Source organism: Engraulis encrasicolus, chromosome 19, assembly GCF_034702125.1.
Source record: "Engraulis encrasicolus isolate BLACKSEA-1 chromosome 19, IST_EnEncr_1.0, whole genome shotgun sequence".
NCBI lineage: Eukaryota > Metazoa > Chordata > Actinopteri > Clupeiformes > Engraulidae > Engraulis > Engraulis encrasicolus.
Genome location: NC_085875.1, coordinates 31,424,316 through 31,448,706, shown reverse-complemented (window position 1 = coordinate 31,448,706; position 24,391 = coordinate 31,424,316). Strand labels below are relative to the sequence as shown.

Below are 24,391 nucleotides of genomic sequence, written 5' to 3'. Positions count from 1 at the left end.
TTGTGTGTGTGACTCCTTGAGAAACCTCTCTCCTCTCTTCCTTATTTTTTCTTCCTTTCTTTCTTTCTTTCTTTCTTCCGTTCTTTTCCATGAGCAACACACCGACACCGGCATAGCGCCCCAATCAGAGTTGCCATTGTTTATTGTGATAAGTCGGTATAATGAACAAATGGCCTGCCACCTGAGCACTTAGAGCCTGGTGTTAAACTCTGGTTATAAAAACCTCTTCCAGGCTCTATTGATTTACTGGCAACATTTGATTGTACCCTTGGGGCAAAGGGGGCCCTGCAAAGGCCGACAGAGCTCTTACTGTTTTACAGTCCTTATTACACCAAACAAATAAATCTTCTGCCCATTAATTCACTTGCGCGAGCCCCCCCTCTATATCCTCCTACTGATAATGCAAGAGAAGAGGAGAATGGGGGGCACACAGATTCATATTGAGTGCCTGTAGCTGTAGCTTCTCCACAGCGGATCAGCCAAGCCACCCGTCGTCCACCTCTGCTGCTGCTACCGCTTCACATTAGATTAGCAGGCCAGGCAACTTCTAGCCCCTGCTGTCGTCCTCCAAGGGTTTTATTATAGCTCCAGCCAGAAACGCACACGGAAATGATTTGAGATGGGGTTAGCTGTTCTGCTCGCTCTTGCTCTCTCTCTCTTTCTCTCTCTCTTTATCTCTCTCTCTCTCTCTCTCTCTTTCTCTCTCTCTCTCTCTGACTGTTTTTCTGCAAGCAAGTGGTGGTCATTATTTGGAGATCTAGCACAGGTTTTCTTTTTTTTACGAGTTGCCCCTGCGGCGAACATTGGGTGCGTCGTCTTTGACATTTAGGCAAAGACATTACGCCTTTTCTTGCGCTTAACATAACCAGATCCAGAAGGCGGCGCGGCGCACAGAGACCCAGTTCATCAGCTGACTTTTACAAGCTTGAGGTTGAGTTGAGTTGAGTTGAGGTTGGTGGTAAGTGGGGAGATCGAGGCTCGGTTGCCTAAGGAGGTGAAGATACCTAGTAAACACTCCAAGGACATGCCGGAGCGGAGAGCGTTACCTTGAGCGGCAGGCTAATCGCTTCGCATTTACCTTTCAGCTAAATAATCGCAGGAGCAGAGCAACGGCTGGGCCCTCTCTGATCTCCACGGCAATAAAACGCTCATGTTGGACCTGTCCCTAGAGGAGAACCGCTCTTGTTTTTTTTTTTTGACACTGTTAAAACTCCAATTAAAGCACACCTGCCCGGCCTACTGAGGCTCTGATCAATGCCAAGAATTCATTAGTGCATTTCATTAGTCTGACCATGGCAACATATTGCCGTACGTACGTGGGTACTGTGTGTGCGCCGTGTAATCGGTGCAGTGGTCAAAGATTGTTATTAGCATATTTAGCCTTAATGTAGCCAATCTCACTTTGCATCTCATGCAACGTATTTATATTTAAGTGCTACCTTACAGTACAGCTCCAGCGTAATGAAAGCTAAGGGGTTTCTCTCTCTCTCTCTCTCTCTCTCTCTCTCTCTCTCTCTCTCTCTCTCTCTCTCTCTCTCTTAAGAAGCCACTGTTGCTTCTCCCCATGGCTGTGTAGTAATTGCACTCATGTGTGCTGTTGCCCACTGCTCTGCACACATGCTGACTGCTATAGCTACAGGCCGTGCTGCATGCGGGACGGCGCGTTGCGGCGCGGGTGATGTCATCTACATAGGGGCTGATGCAGCCTGAGATTGCCAAGGCCCACCGCTGACGACCTCAAAGCGCAGCCCAGATTAGATGTCTGCAGCGACAACCAACAGAGAGGCCTCCCTCTGATGTGACGTGGCTATATATATATATATATACTTCTCTTTTTTTGAGCCAATCTGGGAAGCATAGAGGTCTCAATCGCAGTGTGACTGTGTGTGTGGGGTTTTTTCCTCATTTATTTATTTTTTTCACCCCAGTTCGCTTCTGTTTGTTTCTTGTTTGGTCACAGCGTGATATTTGTTTGTTTATTCATTTATTCCTATGCACACGCTCCTCCGAGAGTGAGGGCCACTGTGTGTGTGTGAGTCTGTGTGTGTTTTTTTCTGTACAGTAAAGCAAAGCAAAGCATCTGAGCTTAATAGGCCGGCTAAAGAGAGACAGCAGGACAGCGGCCTTTGGAGGTCAGGGGGGTGAGTGGCTCCCTCTCCGCCTCCACCTGTCCGATGTACTTATACTACCTGACAGGGCTGGACTGGCCATCTGGCATAGCGGGCATTTCCCGGTGGGCCCTGCACCCTCGTGGACCCCTGTTTACAGAAATGTACAAAATATATATTTTTAAAATATTTGTTATAATTTATATATATATATATATACATTTCCGACAATAGGGGCCCACGAGGGTATGGGGCCCACCGGTGAGTCAGTTCTTCTAATTATGAGGGGGGGGGGGTCGGCTTTAAGCCATAAGTGCCCGGGCCCTATTTCTCCCCCAGTCCAGCCCTGCTACCTGGTCGTGGTGCGGTTGATCTGTTCAGGAAGGATGGTAATTGAATCTGGAGTCTGGGGGGTGTGATTTATTTATTTATTTTGGCATAAAACATCTTTAAGAAAGAAAGAAGAAATGTGTGTGGTGTCCAGATGGACCTGTGGAAGCAGATGGAGTCTTTATGACATTCAAATACCTCCTTAAAGTGGAAATGAAGCAGTGACCTAATATAGGGGTCTATAACACCAGTAAGATAAGCCAGCAAATATATATATTTTTTGAAGTCTGAAATTTAAGCCGTTAATAAAAAAAAATAAAGCACAAACACGTAACGTTTCTGTTAACGTTTCCAGCCAACAGCGGGTGACGTCACACGAATGGTAGTGTCCTATTCCTAATACTGTTACATGATAGTAGTGAATTAAACATTTGGGACTTGCGTGGCTGATTATGAGCTTATTTGCTTAACCCAAATGAAGCAAGAATACGTGTTTGGGTGGGACAGAACAAATATGAGGCATGAAGGCAGACAAGACATCCCATCACATGAACCACAGGTAAACAAGCAGCTTTTTTTGCTAAAGTGACAAGTCGCTAACAAATTTTGGTATGAGCCAACATGATCACTATTCATAATCGTGTGATGTCGTGCAATGTTGCAGTTCCCTACCTTGATCTTCCGATGATTTCGCCAACATTTTCCAAGCACCTGAATTAGGCTACTTTGACATCTCCGTGCCCACGTTTACCGGTGTTATCCAGTCAACAATAATCCAAGGCAACAACGCTATTCCAGCCAGTTTGAGGATGCATCCGCGACTTCAATAACATAATAGTTTACTACAATAGATGCAGCTACTTTAAGCATGCCATAACTTAATGTAGGCCATGATAGTTTAACGTGTCATTTCCCGTGTCATCAACTTCAAATCCCCAAAGCTCCTCCAACTCCGAGAGCGAGACGAGAGAGGGGATGGGATAGCCACACACACAGGCTGCGTCCCTTCCCTTCACAAAGCTTTCCAAACTTCCGCCAATTTTGCAAGTTATTTTCTATTACTGAATTGAACCACATATCCAACTTAAAGACATGGGCTTTCAGATTAGCGTCCAACAATGCAGGAAAAAGACGTTATTGGTGATGGTCTATCACTACAAACCTATGAGATCGAGCAGCCCCAGTCCTGACTCCTGTCCTATGGTGGATGCAATGGGTGGATGGCTGCTATCCCACCATGCTCGTAGCAAAGGCTTTTTGACACAAAGTGATAATGACACTTGTCATTTCTCTTTCATCTGATAGTAGGTATATAACATAGAAAACCCAGGGACAATGTAAAATGAACCACTCGTCCTTCTTCAATTTTACTGCCACGATTAGAGTCAGTTAGCGCTGTAGTTAGCACACGCTAACGTTAAGTGAATGGAAGGCTACATTAGCCACCAAGTTCTACCATTCGCGTTACGTAGGCGGCGAACATGGCTGCGCCCTTGTGGCGAAACTCGGTAATAACATGTCATTTTTCAGCAAAACTACTTAAAAGTGCAGTTCAACGAACATCCATTCGTTTATGAAAATAAATAAGCCGCCAAAAAATGATAATAGTTGTCAGTGCTTCATTTCCACTTTAATAAAGTTAGCTGTTAACTTTCATTTTAAGGTTATTGTTATGTGTAATGTACGGTACACATGTGTAAAACGTGTGTGTGTATGTGTTTGTTTTTTTGTTTTTTTCCCTACGGATTAAAAGCAAAGAAACCACCAATAACCAGTGTTATTATTGTATGTAATGTAGGCCTACTTGTGTATAACATTGCGGGGATTTTGCTCTTTTCCCTACATGATTAAAAACATTAAGACACCATCTGAATGAATTAAGACACGAATTAACCACTATTGTTTTATTCAACAGATCATTTATTTGCTTATCCACCGTGTCCTTCATGCCATTAGTGTTTACAGTGTAATAGATCACAGGTAATGGGAGTTAAACGACTCTGGCGTCCGTCCAGACTTGACATATGTGCACCTGGTTGTCTATAGCTGGACGGTACAGTACAGACCTGACCTCTCAAGTGCTCTCTGAAGCCGTCATAGAGTGAAGCTATCAGCCTTGTCTCTCCTTCTCTCCTTCTCTCTCTCTCTCTCTCTCTCTCTCTCTCTCTCTCTCTCTCTCTCTCTCTCTCTCTCTCTCTCTCTCTCTCTCTCTCTCTCTCTCAGTCAGGCCATGAAAACATCATTTACTTCCCCGGCATCCCCTCCACCGGGTTCCTACATCAGTCTCGATGATGCCTATCAGGTATCCAGCATGATGCCTTCAGTAAACTAATTTAAAGTACATTTTGTCAGCCTGCCAGGGACCCCTGTGTGAAGTGGAATTCAATCATGAGTCATCACAACAAAAATCACTCCAGCGCAAGAAAAAAAAATTGCGAATATCTTTTTTTTTACCTTGCTCTTGACTTGCTGATTTCCAAGGAGTTGGTGTCATTGAGGTTGAGAGCCCTGCAAAAATGTGCACACACACACACACACACACACACACACACACACACACACACACACACACACACACACACACACACACACACACACACACACACACACACACGCACACACACACACATAGGCACACACATAGGCACACATACACACACGCACACACACACGTAGGCACACACAGACACACACACACGTAGGCACACACACACACACACACACACACACACACACACACACACACACACACACACACACACACACACAAATAAAGTCACATAAAGTCACACACACACACAAATCAAAGTCACACAAAAACAGTGTCGGAATTCCACAAACTATATTTCAGTGGCAACACCCACCCCTATATTGAATGAAGAAAGTTAAATTAGATCTGCCTGGCTGGGAACACGCGTGTAGTGTAGCTGCTGTGTGCAAGCCTGGCAAATTCAACTTTCACTGCAACTTCACAAACACATATATGGATGCCTATTTCTCGAAATTACTTTTCGTTTGTACCTCCATTCATTCAGCAGTGATCATGTGTAGGTATGTAAGGTGGAGAAACTGTCACCTCTTCTAAAACGCAACTCTGATTATTTTTTTTTTTATTGCATGTGGAAAACAGGTGTGTGGAGTAGCTATTATCACCCATCCCCAAATATGCCCCCAAAACAATATCCTATCCGAGAGGAGTGGAGGTCGAATTCTAACCACATTCCACAGGTGGGAATTATGCATAAAAGAAAATTTTGAATGAACTTTCCATAGCCTAACATCATTTTAAACACCATAACCCCATAATTACATACAGACTTAGCTCTGCACTCACTTTTCTCTCTCTCTCTCTCTCTCTCTCTCTCTCTCTCTCTCTCTCTCTTTCTCTCTTTGCTTCCTGCTCTAAGCTATTTCCATGCCCTCCGTCTCATGCCTGCTACACTCATTCCACCTGGTACAGTTGCGGAGGCCCTCTATGCACAAGTTATCCATTCCCACTATAATTTTATGTTGTTTTAAACCACATTGAGTAAATCATATTTTACTTTAGAGTTTTGTTATATTTTTCCATTTCCTTAAGTGTGAGGAATTGCGCAAAATTGTTGGCCTGTCTGTTTTGATGAACCTCACGTGCTTCTCAACATGCACCACAGCTCCTTTGCTGAGTGCACAAATGAATGCCATCATCGCAGAAAAATGCCTCAGCTTTGTTGCCCTTTATAACGATAATATGATTCTGCTGTCATAAACGATGTCTTGTGCTGATGCTTCATGAAGTGGCTATGTATGTGGTGGCTTGATTTGGATTCTTGTTTTCCTTCCCATCTTGTATAGACAGAGAAACATTTCAATTTCATTGTATGACCGGTGCATATTAAGAAACTGACAATAAAAGCTGACTTGACTTGACTTGATTTGTATTCCCCATTCTTCCCCTTCCCACTTTACTGTGTATCTGTCTCAGGCTGAACCTACACAGTAAAAATGCAGTCTAGTCTTCATTTAACATGTAACATCTAGAGTGTGTTTAGTCCCAGAGTACTCTTAAAGGTGCACTGTGTAATATTTTTAGTAGTTCATGTCCAGAATACACGCTTTCTATTCACAAATGTTACCTTTTTAACATATACTTTTAACCACCATCAATAAATTCTAATTCTTCATTATGACTGGGAAATTGCATTTTATATACATGAAAAGGGGGATTTTCTCCATGGTCCACCATTTTGAATTTCCAGATATAGGCATTTTTACCTGCAAAACCATTGGTCATACTTGTAAATATTGGTTTATTATTTATTAATATTCATGAAAAGATCAAAATTGGCAATAGGCAGCAAAGTATCAATGACCACAATCTTAATGTTTAAGAGTGTATTTAACCTCCATTAGTTTCATGTTCACAATAAAATCCCTTCTGACAGTCATCTAACAATACTTCACACTGGTGAATATGATGTGTATGCTTCTGACGTGTCTCCTCTTAACATCCTTCACTCACTGCTACATGGGGACAAGGGAGATTCATCAACCTCTTTCCTCAAATCAATCAAAAAAGGAATCCGGCATGAGTGATGGACAGACGTCAGTCAGCCTCAGCGCTCTCTGCTGTGCTGCTATACCCAGCTACCCACCATCCTCTTGTAATGAAGAAGCCCTGTCTCCCTCCAAGTCTCTCCTCTACACTTTCCACACAGTGCATTTTCCAGTGTTAATTCAACACGTTTGACCTTACTCTCTCAGTGTGAAATTAACACTGGAAAATATGCAGTTAGGCAATAACAGCCATATCACTTGTGGCACATCAACATACGTCCAGGGTGCAATTTGTCAGAAAACCAGAAGGAGGAATATGTTTCAGATTTCAAGCAATATCAATGGAGTTACATTAAAAAATGATAATAAATTGAACACTCATTGTGTTAGTCTTAGTCTTTCAGTTTTAAAGGTGCTCTGTGTAATATTTGTAGTAGTTAATTTCCAGAGTTCATGCTGCCCATTCACAAATGTTACCTATTTAACAAATACTTACCACCACCGTTAAATTCCAAGTAGCCTATTCATTATGACTGGAAAAATTGCATTTTACATACATGAAAAGGGGCATCTTCTCCATGGCTATAATTTACTGTCCTTTGGTCGTACAATAAATATTGGTTTATTATTCATTAATATACATGAAGAGATCACATTTGGCAATAGGCAGCACAGTTTCAATGAGCAGCATAGTTGCAATACCTACTCTGATCACAATCTTACACATGCACCTTTAAAGGAGTATGCCACTATTTTGGGGCTTAATACAGTTAAAATCGTTGGCCAAGGTTTATATAGGTGGTAAAGTGTCTTATTTTAGTTGTCTTGCTTTAAGAAAAGTTAAAAGAGGGAGCATGTCGCTAAGCTAGTGAAAGTCAATGGATCCGTGTAGCATTGTACAAGACAACGCTTATCCCTGTGAAACCTGAACCATGAAAGCAATGAGAGAAAATTCTAATTTTTTGGAATTTGCTTCAATATTGGTCCCTTATAAGAAATGTAAAAAAAAAATATTCAAAATTTTGTTAAGGTCACTGAGATATTTAATGCATCATATATGATGCATCAGGCTTTAAAGGAATGAAAATTCCAATTTCATGACCATTGAAAAATGACTTTTAATGCATTTACATTTTTTTTTTAATTTAAAAAAGTTGTCAGACAATTTAATTTGAGGGTTATCTTTAAATATTTAGTGACATCCTGCCATTTTTTTAAGCCTATCCTTGTTTTAGCAGGACCATATTTTACATTTCCCACAGCCTGGTTGGGTAATTTTTTAAAATCTATGTAAAAACATAGCTGATCGAATGCTTAACAACCTATTTATGAGTGTAATATAGATCATTATTCATTTTTGATGTGTAATTTGAATATATGGGTCAATTACTACAATTGGACCATTTCCCTATTCACTTCAATGCATTTTTTACGAGATCATAATTTCAACATTTTGCATTAAATTTTCAAAATTGCAAGTAAAACCTGTTTCTTAAGGCAATATCTTTGTCTTGAAGTAAAACAACCTGTGTGTTTTGTTAAACGATCGTCGTGGTATGCTTTGTAAGATTCCCTATGGAGAAAATGCATTGATGGCTGACTTCCTGCCACCGCCGGATGGTGCTTATTTGTTTCATCAGTTTTAGCACGATCTCTCTGCAACACGGTGTAAAAATATAAACTCTTCCTTGATTAATTGCACAAAGCAAGTGTTCAAATTAAAGGATGTAGAGTTATATTTCGGAAATTTGTACACTAACCTTTTGCAATTTGACGATATCTCAGCGTCGGTCTGGGAAACCGCTTCTACTCCATTTTTACATTTTTCGCCGAGCTGTGATCAACTTGTTGTTGGCCGCTGCTCTCTTGTGGCGGTTTCCATCTACTGCAGGACGTATGGAAATGACACGCAGGATGTTTTTGAGATCTATTTTTTGTGTCAGTGTGGAGAGGGCTTTGAATTTGATGCATCAAATATGATGCGTCCGGCGCGATAGGGTTAACATGAAAAACTAGACTGCCTGTGCAGTCGCCTTCGACTGCTTAACACTAGAACTACCACGGAGGGGTCAATTGACCTTTTTACCTAAAAGCCCCACAAGGGGGTCATTTGACCCTTTGGACCCCCTGCGGACACTCCTTTTGTTGTGGAAATGTGGCTGTTAGCAGCTCACAGCCGTCACTTGAGACACAGAGTGCGTGTGTGTGTGCGTGTGTGCGTGGATCATTTCCAATGCCTGTTGAGTGCTGTATCTCTGCATCTTCGTTCCTTGGAGAGGAGCTTCTTTCACCACAAAATTCTTGAGGGAAATGAAGCAGTAGTCCACATGCACTGGTATTTATCCATCTAACAATTGCCAGGTTGTATTCACATGAGTCGTTATGGTCACATGGCATGGGAGATTCACACGTTACAGTTTTTCTCGATTGGTTTGGCTAATTTCTCGAAACTGAGATGACATTCTCAAAACAACACGGACAAATCCCCAAACCAACTTGCAATTTCCCAAAACAGAATGGCATTTTTCATTGCTTTCATCAGATATCAAATGCTTTGTACATGTCTCAAATGTTTAGTACATCTCTGCAGATGGATATGTCCAAATACCCTTCAGTTGACACATTCAGCATACATTCAGCACATTTTCCAAATAAATTCACCTTGCTTATCTAAACGAATTAGACAATTCTCAGTCTAATGGTTGCCCTCTCCAAAACATGTCAGCATTATTTCATTGTGTAAGTCATCATATGCAAAGTGGTCTACGCAGTTCCCAAAACTGTAAAGGACATCATATTTTAAGAATTTCATTACGTAAATTCATGACAGTGTTCAACAGGTCAGATGGTATTGTAACTTTACTAGTTAGTAGAAAATAATTTTACAACCGTGTATACTACAGTTTCCATGTTATTTGGCTAATTTCATGACATTTTTTCAAACGACATTCTGTTTTGAACAGTTGCTAGTTGCTTTGGCATTTGTCCATGTTATCTCTGTTTTGAGAAATGAGCCAAACCCATGAGAAACCTGTGATATATGGGCATTACTTTCTGTATATGAATTTACAGTAAAGAAAGTTACTGATAAATGTCCTTGGTAAATTATCTGTGTTGTCAAACTTCAATAGTTTCACTCACTTTTTCATTTTTACACATAGTCGAAATCTGTTAGCTGAACGTAGATAAAACACCTAACCATTTTGACTGGCAGTGCTTACACAATGGCAAAGGGACAATGTATTTTGAGGGTACTGATGATATATGTGGGGAAGAAATTTAGTTTTGACACATGGGTAAACTGTTTTTGTGGTGATATGAGCGAGTGATGAGGATCCATGTAGTTATGCTGAACCATCCAGTTTATTTTGACAGAAGGACTAAATGAATGCAAATGAGCCAAAGCAATTGAGAAGGATCTATGCCATTTTGATGGTACTGACTATTTATATGTCAGACGGTTTAGTGCTGATGCAAGAATGAGGTGTTTTGGGAGGTATATGACATTTTGCTAGTTATCTGAACTGTTGTGCAGAAGTGTAAGAATGTTTGGCCAAATGACCCAATGGTTATAGGAATGTCATCTCAGTTTCAAGAAATTAACCAAAACAATCGAGAAAAACTGTAATTCAACCATTATCTGGTTGCAGTCATATGATTCGTCATGATCACATGGGACATTCACACGCTCGTTCATTGATGACTTATATGAAGAAAATGTGCTGACGTGTTTTCAGGATCAACCAATTGGGATAGATCAGCAAGGTACATTCAGTTGAAAATTCTACTAAATGTAAGCTGATTGTGTTAACTGTAGGATACTTGTACATAGCCATTTGCAAGGATGTACTAAATGATTGAGACATGTACAAAAGCATTTGAAATTTGATGAAAGCAATGATAAATGCCATTCTGTTGTGAGGAACTGCAAATTAGTTTTGGGATTTGTCCATGTTTTGAGAATGACATCTCAGTTTCAAGAAATGAGCCAAACCAATGGAGAAAAAAACGGTAACAAACTGTCCGCCAAACTGTGCTATCTGTCTTTATTGCTGATATCTTCATGCAAGTTGCTATTTACCTGTGGTGATTTTGGAGGCTGGCAGCCCTTGGGAAGAAGCTGTCTGTCCCTGTTTGTCTTGGCTGTTAGCACTGTAAGGTGTGACCCCCTCACCCCTCACCCCACACACGGCCCCTAACAGCCTCATTACCATAACAAAATGAGTGATTAGTGTATTAGGTAAAAGCCACCGGGTCAAATGACCCCTCTCTGGTACTTCTAGGTAGGCAGAAAAATCCTGGTAGTTCTAGTGTTAAGGTATATCCCCGAAACGCGGCGCTTCCAGTCCCCAATCATTCCTACCACTCCCGTCCACCTTTTCATGAACGTTTATGATAAATACAAAATATAAAAAAAATATATTTAATATCTATACATAGATGAATGACGTGCAGAGGCTTAAAACCAAATGACTATTGTGAAAATGAAGGGAAAAATGGGGCAAATGGTAACACTGTTTTAATGGTTCACTATTACAGTGGATATACCACATTAGGTACAGTGTAATAACCAGTGTAACAATATTTAATACCACATCATACCAGTGTGACACCATGTACCAATTTTGTACTTATATCATGTAGGCTATTTGTGTGTAAGTGGTATTACATGGTATTGCATATTTGTACACTGGTATTACACTTGTATTACATGGTATTACATATTGTTACACTGGTTATTACACTGTACCTGGTATTGCCTATTTTTTACACTGGTATTACACTAGTATTACATGGTATTAAATATTGTTGCACTGGTTATTACACTGTAGGCCTACCTGATATGGTAGATTCACTGAAATGGTGAACCATTAAATTAAGGAGTTACCGGGCAAATCAATCCACCCAGTCAGAAGTTATGGGCCAAATAAAAATTCCACCATTTTGAAAGTGTTGACCTCCAAACTCGAATCAGTTCATGAACCTACCCTGCAGCATTCACACACCAAATCTGGGACAAATCCATCCACCCGGTCAGAAGTAATGGGCCAAACAAAAATTCGGCCATCTTGAATTCGGCCATCTTGAAATTGTTGACCTCCAAACTCGAATCAGCTCATGAACCTACCCTAGAACATTCACACACCAAATCTGGGACAAATCCATCCACCCGGTCAGAAGTTATGGACCAAACAAATATTCGGCCATCTTGAATTCGGCCATCTTGAAAGTGTTAACCTCAAAACTGTAATCAGTTCATGAACCCACCCTAGAGCATTCACACACCAAATCTGGGACAAATCCATCCACCCGGTCAGAAGTAATGGGCCAAACAAAAATTCGGCCATCTTGAATTCGGCCATCTTGAAATTGTTGACCTCCAAACTCGAATCAGTTCATGAACCTACCCTAGAACATTCACACACCAAATCTGGGACAAATCCATCCACCCGGTCAGAAGTTATGGACCAAACAAACATTCGGCCATCTTGAATTCGGCCATCTTGAAAGTGTTAACCTCCAAACTGTAATCAGCTCATGAACCCACCCTAGAGCATTCACACACCAAATCTGGGACAAATCCATCCACCCGGTCAGAAGTAATGGGCTAAACAAAAATTCGGCCATCTTGAATTCGGCCATCTTGATATTGTTGACCTCCAAACTCGAATTAGTTCATGAACCTACCCTAGAACATTCACACACCAAATCTGGGACAAATCCACCCACCCGGTCAGAAGTTATGGACCAAACAAAAATTCGGCCATCTTGAATTCGGCCATCTTGAAAGTGTTAACCTCCAAACTCTAATCAGTTCATGAACCCACCCTAGAGCATTCACACACCAAATCTGGGACAAATCCATCCACCCGGTCAGAAGTAATGGGCCAAACAAAAATTCGGCCATCTTGAATTCAGCCATCTTGAAATTGTTGACCTCCAAACTCGAATCAGTTCATGAACCTGCCCTAGAGCATTCACACACCAAATCTGGGACAAATCCAAACATCCGTTCAAAAGTTATCGCGTTAACACGAAAGACCTTACGCGGCGGACGCGGACGCGGCGGCGGACGCGGTGCACGCAAAACCATTACATCCCTGACGCTCCGCGTTTCGGGGATATAATAAGACACTCTACCACCTTTATAAACCCCAGCCAACAATTTTAACTGTATTAAGCCCCAAAATAGTGGCATAGCCCTTTAAATTAACACCGCTAACATTACTCTAGCAGCCACATTGGTGGTGGCACATCAAAGGCAGGTGCTCTAGCCCCGTCAGCTGCCCGCCCGCAGCACCCTCCCCACCAGGAATGCTTAGTCAAGACACACGCGCTTCCTGTGAGAGCCCTGCTCCCGCGCCATGCACAGCCCCGACACCCAGCCACCCACGGCGAACGCATCACGCATCTTCATCTCACACAGTCGTGTTAGATGTGAAGTCCACAAGGCACAAGCAGGAAAGCACCAGGGAGACAGAGGGCCTGGGAGGTAGAGCGAGCGAGAGAGAGAGAGAGAGAGAGAGGGAGGGAGGGAAAGAGGGAGAGAGAGAGACAGACAGAGAGAGAGACAGAGACAGAGACAGAGACAGAGACAGAGAGAGGAACTCCGCAGTGAGCAAGAGAAGCAGGCAGGCATTAAACTGCTGTTAACGGTCTGGAATTTTAATACGTTGATTCGCCAGCGAGTGTCTGTCTGTGTGGTCCCTGCTGCTTTGAGTCTAGCCATGCCTTTCCCCTTCCTCCGCTTCAGACACACTTACTGTACAGACACCACTAGGCTTCTCCACACCACCCCATCAAGAGATACTGCAAGCAGGGACAGCCAACAGGAGGGACAAAGGGGTCAGTTTTCCTGGGCCCAGGGAAAGAGGGCCCCAGAATTGGGACCTCAGAACTGGGCATTTCTGGATGGTTTTGTCCCAGGCCCAGCTAAAGATGTTAGCGGCCCGGAGCGCAACGTCTGCTGTAGCTCAAACGCCCTCTCCTTAACCATGGAGCCTCCCTGAAATAACAGCATATCTCTATGGAAGAACTCCTACACTATTTATGAAATCCATTACATTTTCGTGATGGGGGAGATATCTCCAGCATGTCATGGTCATTAGCAGAGGAGGTCAAATGCTTTAAGAGCCAAAACTTATTTAAAACATAAATTAAACATATAAAAATCTGGGTTGTTACTGCACAGCCCGTGCAATGTTGAGACTGCAAGCACTGGCACACTTCCAACTACAATATTCCGTGTATAAAATAATACGACACCATCAAAACACATTTGGAATATATATTTATTCATATTCCTACAGACAGTCACGGGGCAGACACGAAGTACAGTAAGTCTGAGTTATTCCGTCTTTCAGCTTGGACGCGTCGCGCTGGATGTCACAGAAGCGCAAATGACAGCGTGCCAGTCCCCCTCTCTCTCTACACAGTCCAAGAGGCGTGTGACATCTGTTATGTCTCAAAGGGCTTTCCGTGTCCTAACCCCTCCACCACATCAAGCATCTGTGAGGTAAAGGTGACAGAAGACAGGGTCCAAAGTAGGTGCGGCATCCTTACCCCAGGGGAGGAGAGGGGAGGGAGGGAGAGAGAAGGCGGGGGCTGGGTGACAGGAGGAGGAGAGGGAGAGGAAAGGAGGGATGGAGGAGGCGAAACTCAGGGCAAGAAACGCTGCCAAGTTCTGCCTCTCCATCTCTAAAGCTTTCCAGAGGTCGTGACTTTGACCTGAATCTGACGATCTGTGATCACATCCTTTTTTTCTTTTCTCCACTCCCTCCCTTCATCTCTCCCTCTCTCTCTCCCTCCCTCCTTTCTTCACTCCTTCGCTCCCTCCCCTCTTTTCCACCGTCTAAAGAGCTGCTGAGATGTGTTGGAAGTCTGAAGGGGATATCCTCTGTCATGAAAGATTTGTCTGTCCTCTTGGCTCTGAGGACAGGCTGAAGCCTCGCCTTAAAGGTAGAGTGCTGTATGCGTGCAATATTTAGATTAAATATTTAATTAAATATCAATAAAATTAAATATTTTGCAATATTTAGCAGTTTATTTAGAGCAGAGTAACTTTATTATTTTCACAGTTTATGCTGCCCATTCACAAATCTTATCTTTCATCAATTCCATGATGGTATCCATTATGGAAATGTACACTTCTCATACATGAAAAGGTGGATTTTCTCCATGTCCGGCATTTTGAAAGACCAGTCATAGACATATTTGGCTGGAAATCTTACTGTTCTTTAGTCAGACCAGTAAATATTAGTTTATTACCGTAATAAGAATATATTCATGAAAAGATCAAATTTATGAGCAATTTTTGAAAATAAACTATGGCACTAAAATCACATACTGGGCCTCTAAGAGCGGGAGGAGGGGGAACATGGGATAGTATAGATTAGTGTTTCTCATCGGGGGCTCTGCAGCCCCCCTGGGGGCGTTAGGGACTCCTCGGGGGCCGTTGAGAGGGATACAGATGAGGGGGATGCTCAGTTACATACACGCACGCACGTGCACACACACACACACTCACACACACACACACACACACTCACACACACACACACACACACACACACACACACACACACACACACACACAATTAATAGCCCCCAACCCAACACTGTATTGCGACTGCACATTCTACTTGCACTAACTCACACACACACACACACACACACACACAAACACGCGCGCACACACACACACACACACACACACACACACACACACACACACACAAACACACACACACTGTGCTGACTCAAAAGCACACACACACACACACACACACACACACACACACAGACACACACACACAGACTCAGACACACACACACACACACACACACACACACACACACACACACACACACACACACACACACACACACACACACACACACACACACACATGTTGACACAGTTGCTGCTACCTCATGCCTGTTACTTGAATGATTGTACTGAATAAACAGCTACCAACTAGCTGTAAATACTGCACATTACAATTGCGTATTTTATATTTATTATTATTCATATGCTACCATATCAGAATTTCCACAATAGGACTTAACTGGGATGCACATCACTACCTCTTAATATATGTTCTATGTATGTCTGTTGTTGCCCAATCTTGCACTTTATATGTCTGTATGGGTATTGTAGGTACTAGGTGGAATGTATACTGTCTATGTCTAATTGTCTATGTCCACACCTAGAGTATAGAGAGTCTATGTCTGTCTGCATGGGAAAAGTAAGAAACGTAATTTCAATTCTTTGTATGACCAGCGCATGTAAAGAGATTGACAATAAAACCGACTTGACTTGACTTGTCAGTTGCCATTGGGGGGCATTAGTCTATTTTATTTTTTAATACTAAGGGGGGCATTGGCTGGCTTATGATGAGGTCAAGGGGGTGTTTTTTCAAAAAAGGTTGAGAAGCACTGGTATAGATATTTCATAACCTGTATAGTGTATACCTCTCCAACTTGAACTTGAACTTGAAAGAAACAGTGTTCCTATGGCTACTTGTTATTGATGATGTGTGCTGCGCCGCGATAAATGGAGTCTGTCTGCAGATTTTCAGATATAGCGCTGCCTTAAAACAACACACCAAACGAAAATATGAAGATAAAGCTGTCTCGGTTTGAGGCTCTGTTCAACTCATTGACTCACGCGGCCGGGGTCAAAGCTCTTTTTTACTCTGGCTCTCTGGCTCTGGGATATGCACATAACAGCCCACTGTAATCATTAAGTCATGAAGGCCTGCCAGTCAAATAATAAAAGCATCCCGGAGCCAAGACTTTGCTCTCTCTCTCTCTCTCTCTCTCTCTCTCTCTCTCTCTCTCTCTCTCTCTCTCTCTCTCTCTCTCTCTCTCTCTCTCTCTCTCTCTCTCTCTGCTTTTTTTCATGTTTGAACTATTACACACTCGCTTAGAGGCCTTGGATTGTCATCAGAGCCAATTTTTCAAAGCTGATTCACATTCACACACATCTGCTGCTGCAGCAGAGAGAGCTGGGAGATGCTAACAAACACCAAACACCAAACACGGCTGCTTTTGCTTTATACCTTATGATGAGGCACCTATTCTTTTGTTGTTTTCCTACAGTAATTGATGGCCATTTTCATCTCTGGCTAAGGCCAGCCATGTTTGCCTTTGGTGATTAAATGCAAGCATAGTACTGGCTTAGGTGTGCGTGTGTGGCTGTGGTTGTGTGTGTGTGTGGTTGTGGTTGTGTGTGTGTGTGTGTGTGTGTGTGTGTGTGTGTGTGTGTGTGTGTGTGTGTGTGTGTGTGTGTGTGTGTGTGTGTGTGTGTGTGTGTGTGTGTGTGTGTGTGCGCGCGATTGTGTGTGAGTGTGTGTGAGTATGTGTGTGTGTGTATGCATGCGTGCGTGCGTGCGTGTGTCACACAATAAGAAACACTCACACTCACACACACACACACACACACACACACACACACACACATAAACACACACACACACACACACACACACACACACACACACATTCAGTACGTGTTTGTGCAAAGCCACACACATATCTTCATATTCATGTGCAAACACAAAAAAATGTCATCCACACACACATAAGCACACAAAGCAAACAAACAAACAACCACACACACACACGCACACAAACACACACACACACGCACACACAAACGGCCAGGCGGGGAGGCATGCGGGCAGGCCGTCACACAGATGCATGCCTCCAGATACCTGCTGCCTCTGGCAGCGATTACAGCTCCGGCTGACCTTGGCATAGGCACAAACATACGAACACATACACACACACACATGTAAACACACACACACACACACACACACACACACACACACACACACACACACACACACACACACACACACACACACACACACACACACACACACACACACACACACACACACACACACACAAACACACAGAAACTGATTCACAAACACAAAGGGACACACGCACACAGACACATGCTCACACATAACTGGGCACATGCTCAAACAAACACAGACACACACAAGGACACACACACAGTAACCACACACACACGCACACACACTAACACACAGATAGTGGATCCTCTTGCCAGGCTCCAGCTATAGCCAGAGAGAGAGAGAGAGAGAGAGAGAGAGAGAGGCAGGCCTCTGGCCCAATACTGATGGTGGGGAAAGGGGGGGTCCATCCAGGCTGGGCTGGGGGGGGCCCTCCGCCAATATCATGTCCCAGACAGGTTCTAATCTGCATGGCAAACGATAAGGCCGGGCTTTACAGGCAGTGCTCCATACGCTCGCCACCACATTTGCATTCAAAGGCCCTCAAGTAATCTTTAGGCTTATTTAAATCTCAGCAAGACACTGGGAGATGCATGCAGTGAAAGACAGATGCAGAGAGAGAGAGATGGGGAGAGAGGGAGAGAGAGAGAGAGAGAGAGAGAAAGAGAGAGAGAGATAAATAGAGGGAGAGAGAGAGAGAGAGAGAAGGAGGGAGGAAAAAAAAATCTCTAGATCCACCTTCAGTGCTGTCCCAGGGCGGACCAAATCCCTGCCATAAATGAACGCAAGAGCCTGTGGATTGCATTGGCACCGTCTCAAAGCTGCTTCTGTGTATTATCAATAACGTTTAATTGACTGGGAATTATATTTTTTCTCCCCTACTTGTCTGCATCCCAACGCGAGAGAGAGAGAGAGAGAGAGAGAGAGAGAGAGAGAGAGAGAGAGAGAGAGAGAGAGAGAGAGAGAGAGAGAGAGAGAGAGAGAGAGAGAGAGAGAGAGAGAGAGAGAGAAAATCAAAACATGGGGACAAAAGCTTCAGCACAAAGCCGTTTGGGGAGCTCACACAGGCGTGAGTGAAAAGGATGTGGGGGAGAGCGAGGAGGGAAAAAAAAAGAGTTATTGACATGTTTTAGAACAAAAATGGAACCTTGAGATTTCTTTTTTAATAACATTAGGGGTTTGGGAGTGTATTTTTACACTTGCTCCCCCTGCCAGCGATTATACTGAAAGCGTCCGCCAGCACAAACTTATCTCTGCTGTGTGTGTGTTTGTGTGTGTGTGTGTGTTTTTTTTCTTTCTCGCCACGAGAATGTGTGTCTTATCAGGAAACACAAAAAGCAAGCTTTTATGCACTTCAAAACCACAAACCACAGCTTTCTCTTCACTCCGGGCCTTTCTCTTCCTTTTACTGGGGGCCAAGGAGTGGCAAGCTCATTATTGCGTCAATACAGTGTTTTGTGTGTGTGTGTGCGTGTGTGTGCGTGTGTGTGCGTGTATGTGTGTGTGTGTGTGTGTGTGTGTGTGTGTTTGTGTGTGTGTGTTTGTGTGTAAGTGCCTGTGAGTGTGATAGAGAGACAGACAGACAGCGGAAAAAGAGAGAGAGAGAGAAAGAAGTGTGTGTATGCGTGCGTGTGTACGTTTGTGCATTTATTATTACCCAGTGTTTTGCATCATTGTCTGATTAGCTTGCCTAAAGCAGGCAAAAAGAAAAAAAATCAACAGTTTCACAACAGGGCACTGAGCGAAAAAGGGAAATAAATAAATAAATAAGTGAAACAGTGTAAATGAATAAAATAACTCATGGAGCTCTTCTCTTCTGCCCAGCCAACTCTACTCTTCATCAGGGAGTCTATTCTCGGTACACAGCTATACGATACTCACATCACATATACATCCAGAGGGGATCTGAAAGATTCATCCCCACCTTTTTCGATTGGACGTCTGTAATTTCATTTGACAAACATCAGGCCACCGGGGACATTTTCTTCATTAATACTTGACAATGTTTCTGACATTCTGAAGGCAAGAGGAATCTGGCAATGTGATGGGGCCCCGGCTATCAGGAAAGTGACCCAGATTCAATCTTTACCGTCATGCTTTTAACACTGAGTAGCACCTGTGATACAATATTAAAAGCTCAACACAGCACTACAATGGCAATATGACAAGCGACTGCAGAGTTCAGATAGAAAAGGGCCAGTGAGTGAGGCCAGCTCTGTCTGTCAGGGACTAATATTATAAATTGAAAAATAAGAATAAAACCAATTATATTTTAAGTAATTCGTCCAGAAGTGTTATTTTCCAACTCATTTTTGTAACTGTATAGGCCTATATGCTGTGTGTGCGCGCATGAGCATGCGTGTATGCGTGTGTGAGTGTGCGTGTACGTACTTGTGTGCGTGCGTGTGTGTACATGTGTGCATGCGTTCGTGTGTGCAAGCGTGTAAATATTACATCCAGGAATATCCAAGAGTTAAGTGTGTCGCGTAATATATGATACTAAAGGGAATGTAGAATCTCTGACTCATCCACATTCACATGCATTTGCATACAACAAAGCATCTCCCCCTCAAAAAAGAACATTTTGCACTTTTAACACTTAATAAAAATGGAGGAGGAGGTACATTTTCAAAAAAGCAGGCATATATTTGATGAATTAAACAACAAAAAGAATAGATTCCTGCTTTCGGATTGAAATAAAGCAGTGGGGGGGCTGGTTTTAAGAAGAAAGTGCGGCTGCACCTCAGATACATGGTTTTGAACACAGCACATCCACCATGCACATCCAAGCTTAGAAAGGGGGAAAAAACTGAGGAAAGACATTGACCTGGTTGCATGCAGTGTTGCCAGATTGGGCGGTTTCCCACCCAATTGGGCCGCTTAGGATGGCCCGCTGCGGGTAAAAATGGCATTTAGCAGAAAAAACGCCCAATATTTGGCCATAGAAATCAATAGAATTGGGCGGGATTTAGTGCTTCCAGGCGGGTTTTGAGCATTTTTGGGCTGGAAATCATCAGCCTCATCTGGCAACCCTGGCACGGTGTATTTGCCATTCCGTCTGATTTCATTTTTTTTTTTGCATAACACACTTCATGGATTTGGGACAGGTCAAATCAGCCTCATGCATGTAGAAGCCAGTGCCCTGGGCAACGAGTTAAACAGCACGAAGGGGAGACACACACACACACACACACACACACACACACACACACACACACACACACACACACACACACACACACACACACACACACACACGGCTGCACACAGGGAGCAAAAGACAGATAGAGAGAAAAAAACGACTGAATGAATGAAGAAAAAAAGAACACTGTGCTGCCAATCTGCATGTGTAAAATATGAGGGGTGAGGTAGAGTGAGAGAAAAAGACAGAGATAAAGAGCGAGAGAGAGAGGGAGAGAGAGAGAGAGAGAGAGAGAGAGAGAGAGAGAGAAGAGAAGAGAAGAGAAGAGAAGAGAAGAGAAGAGAAGAGAAGAGACAAGTGCTAGTACTCTTCTTGACCTGCCTTCTCTTCCCAGTCACACTTAAGAGTCGGGCCCTTGCGCACTCTTCCATGCCGTACCTCTTCTATCTCTCTCTCTCTCTCTCTCTCTCTCTCTCTCTCTCTCTCTCTCTCTCTCTCTCTCTCTCTCTCTCTCTCTCTCTCCCCCTCTCTCTCTCTCCCCACGGCTCTCTACACAGCGCTCTCTCTCTCTCTCTCTCTCTCTCTCTCTCTCTCTCGCTCTCTCTAAACAATGCCGGGGGTTCCATTTGGACCACCGTAATGGCTGGCTGCTCGGCTCGGCGTAACCCTGTCGGCTTGGGCAGGCGAGATAGGTGACACTTGACAGATGTGTAATTGCTGGAAGAAACCCGCTGACTGACAAGGTGGACTCTGGGCCGAGACACCAGATACGCTTCACACAAAAGACAGAGAATGGGAGGGAGGGAGGGGGGTGGGTGTAGTATAGTGGGGAAAAGCATTGATGCTTAAATAACACTTGGTGCTGCTCGCATTTAAGGAGATGTATAATTTCACCTCTGAAAAGGGGCTGGGGGGTTGGTTGGAGATTGTAGGGGTGGGCTCGAAAAGAGATTTGACTTACAGGGAGAGCGTGCGCCGCCGTTGCGCTCTGACATGGTGGTGGCCAATCTAAAAGATTACACCTGGATGATGTATCCCCATACATCACCAAGTATGGACCTGCGGAGGAGATTTGTCAGCGCGATGCGAGCATTTAAATGTATCTGATGTAAAGGTGGACCCACATATTTACATTCACCCTGATGAAGGTGGATAATGTTGACCCATTTATTATTTCGCGCCATCGTACAGTATATATCTTTCAAAAGCAGTTAAAATGTAAATGCTACAGGCGGAAATTCACTGCCTGAATGAATTGGATGTTGGTTGTTCAGGAAACACATGGTAAAAAAAAACACTAGGCATGAGTGGAATAGCTGAAGAGATAGAGAATAAAAAACATCAGCCCACTTACTGCCACTCTCTCCTGCTATCCAGCAAAAACCCAACAAAAAGAGAAAAACAAAATCATCTCTCACCATGCGGCCCAGCTAAGTGCCATATTGGAAATCCAGCGCAGGTTAATAAACCACGCGCTGTGGCTGGCACCAAGAGTCCGAACTCGCAGAATTGGACTCAATTTGTGCGGATAAACAAAAGCACATCAACACGTGGCCAATTTTTTTTGCAGAAGACAAACAAAAAACAGCCAACACATTTTTTTTCCAACATTTTTTTCCCTCAAAGTCCATATTACGCACAGTATAGACACTATATTGTGGTTTCAAGATAATATAGGGATATGGATGTTTCCCAGAGCTTGGTGATTTTAGCGTGGGTATTTTCACTTGTAATTGGGCTAGCTTTCATCTTGCCTGACATGAGGAGCGGCAAGGAGAGGAACCAAGTGGGAGCTATCACTCCCCACACACACACACACACACACACACACACACACACACACACACACACACACACACACACACACACACACACACACACACACACACACACACACACACACACACACACACACACACACACACGCTACCCCCCATTTCCTGGCCCAGACAAAGGCAGCCTAGGCTGCTGAAGATGATGTATTTCTGATCAAAGAGCCAAGAGTTGTCAGCAGACCCGGCTAGCTCAGCAACCTGGATAGATTTGTCCCTTTGATCAGGAGGGATTCTGACTGCAGGCACTGTTTATGCAAAGAAAAGCAAGGGAAAGTTGGAGGGGGAGAGAGAGAGAGACAGAGACAGAGCAAGAGAGAGCAGAGCACAGAGAGACTGTGAGTGAGGGCAAAAGAGAGAGAGAGAGAGAGAGAGAGAGAGAGAGAGAGAGAGAGAGAGAGAGAGAGAGAGAGAGAGAGAGAGAGAGAGAGAGAGAGAGAGAGAGAGAGAGAGAGAGAGAGTAGAATAGATCATAGTATATGAAGAAACAGAGAGAGAGGGGGGGAGAGAGAATATGCTGGAGGATACATTGAGCTCAGACTGAACACGGGCCGGTATTTGTTATAATTAGTCACAGCTAATTAGATAATGTTATCTAACACATCTCTGCTTCAGTCGTACATGTTGCCTCTACTGTTTGTGTTCTATCAGCAGTTTCGTTCTTGGTCAGCTGTTCAAGCATATATGCCTCAGCAGCAGGAAATGAGCAGACACAGGTGGGCAGGTTGTTTTTATTATTATTATTTGTCACTTACTAATAGTGATAAACAACCTGACACCAGAAGCTACAATTCCACCATTTCCACCATTTTTGACTTTTGCATTTTGTTGTTGAAAATGAATGCTAGGAAGTCTTATCACCTATGTGTGCATTCGTGCCATTCAAATATTTTGAGAATATACTTTCTCACCCTATAAAATGCATTTTGCAATGCAATGCAATGGAATGCCCAATACAAAAATGGCAATTTTCCAACCTTCAAAAAATGGAGATACACTGTTTTGCAAATAAACTCTTCAATTCAACATATCCAGTTCCTTTCAATATGAATTCGAATTTGCCCCATTCCACTACCAGGTACAATAGTCAATCAGCAAAATCACCATCTTCACAGCAGGTGTAGATATGAATTAAAACATCTGGAAGCAGGTTGTCAGGTGTGTAGGCTCTCAATCCAAGTTGCCCATGGCTGCAGAGATAGCCTAGTAACTCACTGTAACATACAGTATTGCCATATGACTATACGACAGTAAGAGCTCCAGGATGGTCATATGGAAAGCATTACTCTTTGCCCCCAGTCCACCGCCTGTCAGTGCGATGATAATGATAACACTAAGTACAGTATGGCCCTTCTGGAGAGTGATGAGATGATTGAAGCCATCCATAGAGGCAGGGTAGTGTACTGCAGCATGAGTTCTCTTGCAAAATGACTACACAGACACTACAGTACATTCCACTTACACATGTATAAAACTCTAGTTCAAACACATGATGCGCTTCATAATTTAGAATATGTTTTAATTAGACGACCGGATCAATATTAACGAGCCCTAAATGGCCCGAGTCGTTTGGAAGTGTCATGGCGACATCTGAAAAACAACTGAAAACTTGCTCAGCCAGGTTCATGCATATGCTCTTAGAAGGGAAAAAAAATGTCCTCCTGTACATTG

At 43.2% G+C, this 24,391-nt stretch overlaps 1 protein-coding gene across 2 annotated transcripts in view; it reads right to left on the bottom strand.

Annotated features, from left to right (window-relative positions):
• Nucleotides 1-4,611: 4,611 nt before the first annotated feature.
• LOC134435241 (doublecortin domain-containing protein 2) overlaps nt 4,612-24,391 on the bottom strand; it is a 145,263-nt gene continuing 125,483 nt past the window's right edge. Inside the window, exons 13-14 of one of the 2 annotated variants that reach the window (XM_063184117.1) lie at nt 4,893-4,946; nt 4,612-4,804 (exon numbers count right to left, since the gene is read on the bottom strand). In XM_063184117.1, the coding sequence (XP_063040187.1) occupies nt 4,929-4,946 (18 nt within the window). In that variant the 3' untranslated portion in view covers nt 4,612-4,804; nt 4,893-4,928. The remainder of the gene's footprint in view (nt 4,805-4,892; nt 4,947-24,391) is intronic. The other variant, XM_063184116.1, reaches the window with a different exon arrangement.